Source organism: Thunnus thynnus, chromosome 7 (genome assembly GCF_963924715.1).
Source record: "Thunnus thynnus chromosome 7, fThuThy2.1, whole genome shotgun sequence".
NCBI classification, from domain to species: domain Eukaryota; kingdom Metazoa; phylum Chordata; class Actinopteri; order Scombriformes; family Scombridae; genus Thunnus; species Thunnus thynnus.
Window position 1 is genome coordinate 24,813,862 of NC_089523.1, and position 12,113 is coordinate 24,825,974.

General features: G+C 42.2%; 1 protein-coding gene across 2 annotated transcripts in view; it reads left to right on the plus strand.

Moving 5' to 3' along the window:
- The window catches only part of robo1 (roundabout, axon guidance receptor, homolog 1 (Drosophila)), a 127,987-nt gene that overhangs the window by 8,411 nt on the left and 107,463 nt on the right, over positions 1-12,113 (plus strand). For both annotated transcript variants that reach the window (XM_067595132.1, XM_067595133.1), the window contains exon 2: positions 9,021-9,347. In XM_067595132.1, the coding sequence (XP_067451233.1) occupies positions 9,021-9,347 (327 nt within the window). The remainder of the gene's footprint in view (positions 1-9,020; positions 9,348-12,113) is intronic.

Below are 12,113 nucleotides of genomic sequence, written 5' to 3' on the forward strand. Positions count from 1 at the left end.
TGCTCCATGCTTACCCTTTTAACCTAAAGGGCACCTGAAGGAAATGTGCCAAGTTTCTGCACTCAGACATTACCGTTGTACCCTCGACTGAATGCTGTAACTGAAATTCCCTTTCAACACCCAGCTGTCTGAGATTTGCTTTAAGAATGTGTTTTGCCGAACATTTAGAATAGCCCACATAAGCAGTTAAGGTCATCGGCTCTGCTCCCAGGGACTGTAATATAACACTGGTCCAACAGTAGGCCTGTATCAGCCGCTGCCATCAACTAAATAACATTTAAAAAGCATTAGGTACTTTTTGGCCGTGCCTGCCCCGATTCACTTTGGCATCTCTTCAGAGCTGCTCTTTTTCTTGGCACTGAGCCCAAATGCCATACTCCCTGTGGCTGGTCTGTGCCAGCTGAGTGTGCTGGTCCTCCTTGCTCCTCACTGCCCCTGAGCCCCTCCTCTGCTTTCCCTCAACTCCCTGCCACCTATCACAGTCCCCTCATGGCCAGTCACAGGAACAGAAATGCTGCAGTCCAGAGAGTGACCTTGGGAAGAGCAGATCACTGCACCATATTGTTATATATAACAAAGCAGATTTAAAATTAAATTAGGTTTTGTTTATATTAACCCTACTGTGCTATCATCATTGCTCTGCAATTGTTGCATAATCCGATGTAAAATAAATCCATCTACTAATGTTCAAAGTATGTTTATAATGTCTGCTTTTATATATGTTTTACAAAATGCTATACAAATTGTTTTGCTTAAATCCAATTGTATTAATCTCTTGAGGATTTCAAGTCTAGCATCTCATAGAACAAGTCAGCAGTGAGACTCTAGCTGTCCCCTGTTGGGAAATAAATGTACCAGCATATTCAATTACCCCTGCTTCTCCTATCCTGCTGTTGCAGGCCGCTTTGATGTATCACTGAGATCGCACTGGTCAAACCTCATTAAAAACTGGCAATGCTGGAAAACAAAAACAAGAAGTAATTGCCCACTCGCTCTCCCTTGTGCTGCTTTTCTGTAATCCTCTCCATGCTCCAAACCTATGTGCCGCATACAGAGGCTTCCTAATAGAAGCTCTAAGTCTGGCATCTGGGCTCCATATTAATTACAGCTCTTTTCCTGGTGGTCTCTGCTCTACTGAAGGAATGACATCTCTGACACCGGTGTTGGAGTTCTTTCATGAGAAGTTCGGGCTCCTTTTTCTTCTTAGGTCATTCTTGTGAATATGCAGGGTCATCTGGAGGAGTCTGTGAGTCTGCTCATAGTCATACACAGACATACACATTGTGAATGGACTGAGTGATAGATAGATACTAGACAGACTGACATGCATGCATATGGACAGACTGACTTCACTTGCGTCCGCCCTGCTCTGTTCAGCCCATCTGCCTGGTCTCCAGAGCCAATTTGACAGGCAGCTTCCTAACAAGCATTCCAGTCTTTTCCACTACAGATATCCTCCTTGTCTCAGTAAATGGATATAATAAAGCATAGGAACTACATTTCTCCTGCAAGAATGAATTCTGCCCTCATGGCCCTCTGCAGAGTTTGACAGCTTTTATTTGTGTCTAATGACACTCACTGGAGCAGCTTGGTATCAAGAGGAGCCACAACTCATCCACAATTGTGTCCCCTGGGTTTCTGTTGAAAATTCATTATTGTATAGTATATTTTACCCCTGTCATGTCTTTTCACGATTCCTCCTCATTGTTATGCTGCTGAAAGTCTAAGTAAAATTACTAAAATTGTAAGGAGAAAACTTCATTTAAAATATAAATGAATAAAAAATTGTTCTATATAGAGTTTGTGTTCGTAACTTTTATCCATGAGTTTATGGAGGGAGAAAAGTCTTTAAAGACAGACAAAACAAAGATGTCCTTGTTGTCTTCAGTTGACATACGAGGTGTTTCATGAGCATCAACACTCCTCTATCACGCAATCATGCCTAGTGTCTTCCAAATGTATCAGGCACGTTTGGGGAAAAGCCTGGAGCCTAAGTGGAAATACTGCTTCTATTGTCTTGGCTTCAGATAGGGGCCCCAGAGCAGGATGGGCCCCAGCCTCCCAAAGGAGCACTCTGCTGCGCTGTCTCACTCCCGGCCTGGCCTGCATTGCCAGGGATGTGTTTCCCAGCTGACACAGCCAGGAGCTGGGGCTGGTGCTCCAGGCCTTTAGACCTGTGTTGGGTCCTTTCCTGATGAGCACTTATGATTATGCCTTAGCCTCGGAGCTAATGTTGCTAACCCACGGCCCTGAGCAAAGGAGGGAGTGCTACTTGTTTATGGTATTATCAGGAGATTTGTCACCTCTTTATTGCATATGACAAACGAGCAACAGGATGTTCAAAGGTAACAACAGTAATATGATAATGTGATGGTGATGGCAGTTAAGTTTATTATGCCCCAATTACTGTTTACTGTTAGAATCCTGGAGCAATTTCTGTTAAAGTTAAGGACATTTTTTAAACTATTTATGCATTTTCCTGCATATCAGACTTTGCTGTTGTTTGAAATGAAATGAATACATGATTGAATAATGGTAGCCTTGCAGATATTCTCTTGTCCCTAGACTTTGCTCTTCATTTTTTCTCATTACTTTCTTAACCTTGTTGAATGTCTTGGCCTCAAAAATAACAAAGGAGCTTTGTGTCATGTTTGCACTACAGTCTGCAGAGGCGATATTTCACTGAAATATCAGTGGGAGCATTGTAATCATTTATGAGTTTATAGACTTACGGAAGTTTCTTAAACAGCAAATACAGATAAACAAGCAAATGAACCACACGTCTTTGTAGCTGTCTGGTTGTCAGGGTTTGGTTGCAGTGTTGTGTATAAACTTTTGGTATCTTCAGGCTTTGATTGAAAAAGCACAAATTTGGACAGTGATTCTATTTTTTGGGAAACTGATATTGGTTCTCAAGTGCTGCCGTAGTATCAGCGAGGTAACATTATCCTAGTCTGTTTGGTAAACGGAGACAAAGAGATGAGGAAAGAAAGAGGCCATAAAGATATCCATCATCCCCCTCCCTCACCCCACCTCTGGGTCCCCATACACACTCACACACAGGGCTTTAATCCTGCCTCTCAGGAGTGTAAGTGATAGCCTTGTGTAACATTAAAAACAGGTCTGATCTGATGCAACTGGCAAAGTCATTCATGCAGCGCATTCCAGGGTGGGATCTTGATGTTGAAATGGTAAAAGATTCTGTTTCACTTTCCTGTTAATGTCATCTGATCAGCAGAATACGGTACCTTGCCTTTTCTCTCTGTTTCCGTCTCCCCCTCTGTTTCTCCTTCTTATCTCTGCCCTCTCTCGCCGTTATCTTCTCTAATTCAACAGAAAAGGGTGCCTTTTCTTTCGCTCTCATTCATTTATTGGCTGGCCCCGTCCTGGCAGGCGTGGCTCTAGTCTCCGTCTGGCTACCCCAAGGGACACGCCCTCTGCTCTTATCTCTGCCATAAATCCCTCTTAAGTCCCCTAATCACAGATTAATGGGGGTGTAGATAGGGAGTGGCCTACTGTGCTTGGCCTTGCTTATCACAGATCCATATTCCATAGCTCTGCCATTGCTCAGCTGGGCATTTGATGTGGGGTGTGTTGATTTGGCTCCTGCAATACCTCTCAATTTTAGCATCTGTCTTTATGAGATTCTGCGACCTTGAGCATCTTTGTGGGGGAAATTAATCTTCACCACAATATTGCTCCAATGCAATCCTAGGCAGGGATCCTTTGTTCTATGGCGAGAATGGGACTGAATGGTCCAGAATTGTGAAGTTGGTTCATTATACAAGGAAGTAGACACATTATTTTGTCTCCCTACCTCAGGGGACCACAGTGACAATTGATCTAAATTGCCTCACTGTCCTTCTCCCCTGTGAGCTCTCTGGGGTAAAGGGCAGGTGCCTGGCTGCCTTCCTCTTCCTCACACTTTGCCAAGATAGGAGCTATGAAAAGGAGCTGTGAGAGACAGAGGCACATTTGATTTTCAAGTTAGAGAAGTCACTAGACCTGAACTTATTACTGCAGCTCAATGATTGTTTTTTACAGTTTTTTTCCTGCCTCACTCCATCTTTATGTCTGTCCTCTTCTGATTTATTCTGGCATATAGATTAATTCAGCTGAGAGTGATTAGCAATAAAATGCAGCATGCATGATGTTGCCTATGGCAGTACAAGAGCTTTTAATTGCAAAGAGCAAACATGCCGTGTTTAAGGGATGACCCTGGCTCTGACAGAGCTGACCCCGTCTGGCTTTTTCTTGTCCTGAGGCTGCTCAGAGTCTGCAGTTCCAGGGTCGTCTTCAGCGGTTTCCTTCATCTAGAGAGTAGGTAGATCGATTGTTGCCTCACAGACATATAGCCCTTGTAGCAACACAAGCAAGACTTCATTGCATTTTCTTGTAGTTGACATCTTGGTCATTTACACTGATAGTAAATTCTCTCAAAATTGTATTATGCACACATACACAATTAATAATGCAACTATAGCACTGGTGTCTATAGTTTTCTCCAGTGACGTCAATTACAGTATGTGATTCTCACTGTGATGAGTAGCTGTCTGTCTCTTATGCATATATGTATGTATGTATGTATGTATGTATATGTATATGTATATATATGTATATATACACACACTGTACATACACACATACATATATTTATCAGATTGAGAAAGCAGGTTTATCTTATGGAATATAGATTCACAGTACATGTTGCATAGTGAAAATCAAGTGTAGCCCCAAGACACAGATGAATGGTCGATATGAAGCTAGTAGCCATAATGTTAATATACAATGTATGCAAAGTGATCTTGGCTTCCTCAGAACCATCACAAATTTCATGCCCTGTCTATCAATGATTGGGGGGGGGGGGGGGGGGGGGGGGGGGGCTGGATTTCAGAGTGGGGAAATACCCTGGATGTCTTCATGAATCCTAGGATGTGTAAGTATATGGGTCAATGTCTGGGTCTGGACCCTTGTGGTGACTGTATGGATGGGTCTGTTCAATCCAGTGTACGTGTTCTTGCTGTTGGGCTCTCATGGTTTGTTGTTCATTATTGAGATTGCTTTTAGCAGTGAGCGAAAAGTCACAGAGAATTGTAGGTTTTTTTAATTACCTCCACAGCGAGCAAAAGCTCCCTCAAGCTTAGTTTAACTTTGTGTGTGTGTGTGTGAGTAAATGAGAAAAAAGAAACCGAGAGAGCTCCAGCAAGCAAGAGAGTTGAGGGAGAAGGAGATCTTGCCTCAGGCACCAATCGATCAGATCCTTGCAGTAGAAGTCCCAGCTTCCCTTTGGTGAGGTTGTGTATTGCATTAGCTCATCTCACATTCTCTGTCTCGAAGCAAAGAAGGGGGGATGAGGGGGATAGAAAATAGGAGAGAGGGCGGTTGAAAGTAGTAGAGGAGAAGGAAGGGCAGCGCTTTGAAATAAAGGGAGGGTTAGACGACTCAAAGTGAAGCAAGAAAGAGATGCTGAACAGCTTGGATCGGTAGTGAAGTGTGCACTTCTCTCATGTTCCTCTCTTGTTTCAGTCTCATATTCGGTCTTCTGTGCACGCTGAAGGGAAGGAGGGAAGTTAGCTTGCCATCCTCTGCAAGTATGCACCTGTAGAAGGGGACATGGGAGTGTTTCAGAATAATCCCTCACACTCCCTGTGTCTTTTTCCCCCGGTGAGGGGTAATGGAGCTGAAGTAACCGGGTTCATTCAAAGTGTCTGTGGGGATCAGCATGGCAAAAAACACACACACGCACATAATGAATTCAATCATGGACAAGGAAAGTATAATAGCATTGTGTCACTGATACATGATACACACCCACTCCCTGCTCAAAACATGCACACCCTCTCAAGAATCACACACAAAACACTTATTTGAGTTTTCAATGAACTGCTGAATATTTATCAGATTATTCTCACCAGCGTCACTGTAACAGGATACTATAACCTACTGTATATTGTTTTCTCAGTCTGCCTCTTAATCATGCAGATCCGGTGTAATCATCTACAGTAAACAGCCAATGATCAAACACGGCACTGCCTGCTGCACTGCTCCCTTCACAGTAGGCCACATCTAAATAGTTAATGGTTCCCCCATAAAACTCCAAACTTCAGACCATTTCAAATTAGAGAGGAGCTATCTAAATCAGGAAGAGAACCGGCAGAGCAGATAGCAGCGGAGCTCTTCAAAGTCCTCTTTAATAAAACATATTAGCCTGTCTTGCCTGGTGAAGGGCGGTGGTAGTGGTGCAGTTGCTGTGGTAGTAATGGGCTTGTGTGCGCCAGCATAGTGAGGAGTGTTAGTTCAGCTCTTTGCTACAGTATGCTGCCCGAGTAAAGGGCTCGGCCTCGTTAGCATATGGTCTGTAGGTTCAAAAGCCTGTGATGGGAGCAGGTTACAAATGGGGGTTAATTAGCCTAGTAGTGGTTCAGAGTCAGACAGCTCCAATAGCCAGGAAGCACAGACATGTATTTTTTATAAACTTTATTCAGTGTCAGATAGCAGACTAATTCATTCTTGCTAAAGGCTGATGCCGCTCTCTCTAATTCTCCATCTGTTTCTGTCTGTCTCTCTGAAATGCTTTAATCTCCACAGATATTTTTTTTACATCCACATAGTATCTATAGAATGACATACAGAATCAAAACAGCTTCAGAGTTACAAGAATATCTATGCAAGACTTTCTGAAGGTTGTCATTGTATTATTTTCAGTAGGCTATCTGGAAATTAAATATTTGCATAATAAGGGTAGCTCGCTGGCTACAGTGGTAATTTTTTCCAACATTACTCAAGCTGCAGCTACGCACTACCTTTACAGTTTATTACCAAGAGACCTAGAAAACACGTGTAGCATATAAACATGAAACTCTGGCCCAATGAGGGAGCCTACACCAAGTCTCAAGAGAAGACCCAGTGTTTGCATAAGACGTGTAAGAACAACAGTTGCAGAAGATGCATACCCAGAGGCAACTTACTGTAATCTCTTGAGGGAAAAACTTTATATCTGATAAGTTATTGTATTTCTGATTGTCACCAGCGGTCAAGCAATTAAAAAAAAAAAAAAGTCTGCACAGCCGCAGCCTGTCATAAATGATAGTTTAGGAATGACTTAAAAAGACTCATAATCATGATGTCCTTCATTGGGGTACTGGATTAATTATATTTCATTGACCATACTACACATTTTCGTTGAAGTGATAAATCTTTCCACAGAGCTGTCACTAATTATGCTGACTTTACTTAAAATATGTGGTGACCACAAGAAGATGCCTTCTCAGCAGCAGATTTCTAGGGTAATGGGGGATGGGTGGTGGGCACTGAAATGAGGCAGTGTGGCAAGTTCACGGGATGCTGAGTAAATTAATTGCTGGCCTGTGCCTCCAATTAGACCCGATTGTCTTAAACTGGTGCTGAATGGGCTCCAAAGGCCTATGCTGGGAGATATGGCATGTAGGCATGTCTCTCTCTCGCCTGCTATTGTGTGTAGGCACCAGTGGGGGTGGGGAGATAAAACTCAGGAGAAACTCAGTGGCCTCAGTCAGTTTAGCAGCGGCTGAGATCCATCTTAAAGGTCAGTCCACCTTATGTGAGCCTGGTCAGGTTACGCTAACCCATAGTCGCTAATTTCGGGGTTAACCCCCTTCACTTTTCCAGCAGTTGGAAAAACAACAGACAAGACTTTTCTTGGTCTTGAGAAGCTGCAGCATTTATTATCTGGCACACTGTAGCCTGAACTGTACATTTACTGCCGGATTCACAACTTACTGCTAACCGTTTCCTCTGCTCCGCTCGCATTCACAGTCACTTTTCTGCTGCTTGCTCAACCACACACATGCTACGCACATACATTATGCACTGCCCTATTCCTTAAAGTAGCTACACTCTTATAACAGTACTTTTCATGTAGATATCCTTTGAAGAATGAGGAGAGGGAGGATTCTGGGATTTGATGTACTAGTCGATGACTCAAAACAATTCCACGATAACGGAGGGTGTTATCGTGCTCTCACAGTGCACAAGTGAAAATCATTAGTAGCTCATTGACATTAATGATGAAATTTTAGAGGCAGCGCTCATAATAGAATGAATATTGGGGAAACACTGAGGCACACAATGCATTCACAACCACCAAGTCCCACCCTTCAGGAATTAACAACAGGAAGCGCATTTGCATGTAAAACAGGTTTGATTGCCACAGCTGACTGGTCGGCGAGCAATAGTAATGACCTGAGATAGCACTGGGGTGTTAACCCCCTTGGCACTGCTGTTGGCACTGCTGTTTATTGCTATGTCTTTCTTCAATTGTGTAATCTCTGCTCATGCTCCTTCTTTGTCAGTGAACTATGCAGTGCATCTGTATCTCATCTTTTATCTCTTAATTTCCTTTTACCTTTAAGGTGTGTCACATTTTTGTTTACTGTTGCCTTCTTTCTCTTCTATCTTGCTCTTTGATCTGAGAAATGACAGAGTCACGTAGCTGGAGCTAAGCTTTACTAAAGGAGCTGTTACTGTAATTAATGGTTGACTTCACTCAAAGATTGGTAGTTTATTTGGCCGTCACTGCTTGCATCAGCAGAACCTCATATTGTAGCTGTAAGAATACCTTTCTCAACTTTCAAAGTGCATTTTCACTTTGTAAATGTGTCATGGATTTATTATTATATTGTATGGAGGAGTGGAGATGCCTACTCATAGGGCATCAATATTCATGAGTCTATAAGTTGAGTTGAGAAAAGGCACTAACTTTGTAGGCTGACAAAGGTCAATGAGTACAGCATGAATGTACACTCACCTCATACACTAACAATATCTGTGACACACCATCGGCCCTGTAAAGTAAAGTGCATCCTGCTAGGTATTTTACAGATGCCTACATATAAGTTGCTTGTTACATACAGTATATGCAGAGTAAGATGTAGTTGCTCTAAAACCGTCCTGTTGACAAGTAAATAAGGACCTTAAAATACATTTACAATAAACAGTATAAATCCTTTTAAGTATAAACTTTCATTTCTGTTCCTTTTTAGGATCCCGTCTGCGCCAAGAGGACACCCCACCCCGGATTGTGGAGCATCCATCTGACCTGATTGTTTCCAAAGGGGAGCCTGCCACTCTCAACTGTAAGGCAGAAGGGCGACCAACCCCAACAGTGGAGTGGTACAAGGATGGAGAGCGAGTGGAAACAGACAGGGACAATCCCCGTTCCCAACGCATGCTGCTGCCCAGCGGCTCCCTCTTCTTCCTACGCATTGTCCATGGACGACGGAGCAAACCGGACGAAGGTTCCTACGTCTGTGTTGCCCGTAACTACCTGGGAGAGGCAGTGAGCCACAACGCCTCGCTGGAAGTAGCCCGTAAGTGCAGCATGTCTTCTTATTTCTTCTTTGGCCTCTAGTGTGGGTGTGAATGGAAGAGTTTGGGTTTAGATGTAGCTGAATAGCAGGCTCCAGTTTCCTCCAGTGTTTCTGTCTTCAATGTGCTCATTGAGTTGGATAATCTCTCAGGAGATGGGCAGGATGTGTTTGGCCCAGCGGTCTCCGTAGGCCTGCGGAGCCTTGGGGGAGAAGTGGCCTGATCATTCCAGGGTGAGTGCTCCTCTAAAGGACTCTTGGTAGGTGGTCAGGAGCTACAATGGGAACAAAGCCCTTTCTGTTTTGGCCCTGCTTCTGCTTTTTTTGTCAGAGAGATAGATATAAGGTTTTATATCGAGAGGAATGCAATCATTGCATCTGTTTAGTCATCTTTTAATGAAGAGCTTTCCCACTCATTTTAATGAAGTATCAGAGATGCCTTTTATTGTCTGCTACACTCACGCGAAGACATACTGGCTTTGATGTAAAGTGGATTTAAGCATCTCTCGGGTCAACAAGCAAGCTAGGAGACATATTAGTCAGGAGAATATTTGTCAGTCAGCGGGTATGCAATGTAGGAAGAGAAAATAATCTTTCGCAACCATTTAGTCTTTTTGTGAGTGGTGACCTATGTTGACAAATTTGTTCCCATGATTCTTTAAAGGCTGCTTTCATTTGGTGAGGTCAGCTCTTCAGATATATTATCTCTTTGCTCTCTTGACTGGCTAAGAGTGAAGGCTGAGGAGGAGAGCTCAGATATCCACCGCTCTTCTAGCATGCCCAGAGGCTGTCACCAACCCGCTCACTGTAATCTAATCAAGATGGGGAAAGAAAGGATGGTGTGTGTGAATGTGTATGTGTGTGTGTGTGTGTCCATGTGTGTGTTGCAGGGGGGTATAGGCTCCTGGCTTTTTGAAGGGTAATGGTCTTAGGTATGAGGTGTCGGTCAGATATTTTCAAATTTAAGGGATCTCTGGAGTATACAGATGAGACAGAGCTCTGCTGTTTTTGATTTTGCAGTCTTCGGTATCATCCGAGTGAAATACCTTATTAGGCTTCTTGATCATAGACTGAGTTTCTGTTGTGTGTTTGATGAGCTCTGCTTTTGAATTTTTACTATGACACATCCTCAGATGATCAGAGAACAGATGAGCTGCAGAAATGCAGTGCACAGTCGTGGTCAAATGATGTCTCATCCTCATATTTGATGTAATATCTAAAGGCAGCCACATAGAAATAAGAGTTCTGCTCACAATTTAAATGTACTTAGACTATTTTAGGAGCAAATTGATTACATGAAATATAATTGAAAGAAAAATACAACAAAACCCAAGTATTTGGCAAATATTACAAGTTTCTATAGGTCAAAATGCTAAAAATATTTTCTCTAGTAGTAGATGATATGCAACGTTTATTTCAGAGGTGGGTTTTTCAAGTAGAAAAACAAGCAACTTGGCGAGACTCATGAGGACCAGAGTACAGAGTGCTGTTGGCTCCGTCTCAAGACCGGGCTGCTTATTCTGTATAAGGTTCAAACAGACCCATAATGACAAGCCACTGTGCTCCAGCCCTCTCTCTCCTTCTCGCTTAGTTGGTGTCTCTCGCTCCCCTCTCTGCAGCTCATGCTTAACTACATATAATTATGTTGTCGGAGCAACCAGGATGGATCCCTGCCGAAGAAAAAAGGCTGTAAAACAGAAAAAGCAGAGAAGCACTGAGATTTCATTACAAGGCCTCATTTAAACTAACTAAGCATAAATCTGACTCATGAGGGCATATAAGAAAGTTTTAAAGCATTTTGAATTCCATGCTGTCGTTAAAGATGCTTGTCAAACCTATACTGTTATGAGTTGAACATTATAGAACGTGTGTTGAAGTGAGACTCAGAGTAAGTTGAGGGAACCACCAGGCTTCTCATTTCCAATGAAACTCCTAAGAAGGAAATGGTGGTTTTAATTGTGTTTACTTTGCCTAGCTCTGCCCTTGTAACGTTTTCACTTTAAAAGCTAAAAACACAGCTTTTTGGAGATGTTATTGTAAGAGCCTGGCTTTTACAGTTTCCTTTACTCACCAGCGATTGTTAACATAATCCGAGTTTCAACAAGTTCTGTTTTGCCAGGCTAGGAGAGCTAACCCAGTTTGTTTGGTTTATCATTAACCACATGTACAGTACTGCTCACAATCTCTCTATCTCCGCCTCTTAACCCAAAGCCTAGGCTAATGCATGTACCATGAATACTGTTTGCCTTGTGTATTCAAACAAGCTCAAGATAGGATTCTTTTCCTCTTATGTTATTGTTTTCTTTGTATTAGAGATGTCAACATCAAATAATGAACTGCCAGCTGATAAAGAACTAAGGGAAAGACCACATTTAAATTAGTCTAACATCGGTACTAAAAACTGTGATTATGTGTTATGAAATGTGTTTCTATAAACTCTGCATCTTCAGATGCTTTTCATATTCTCATCAAACATTCAACAAAAATTTTAAAAATAGAGAATGTGTTTGTAATAGAACTTGGAATAAATGCCTTAAAATGCTTGGACAGATTCAGTTAGAGCCAAATATTGAATGACATGTTTTAACTCTGTTAAGCTTTCTTGAAAGCATGACTTTTTGAATTTTTTTTTTTTTTTTTCCTTGAAATCTTTGGATGCTGCCCTTATGACAATATTATTTTTACCACTGTGTCACTAAGATGAATTTATTTAGATTTGACATTAAGCTGCTTTTTTAAGAACATAATGTAGTCATCAGTAAGACATAA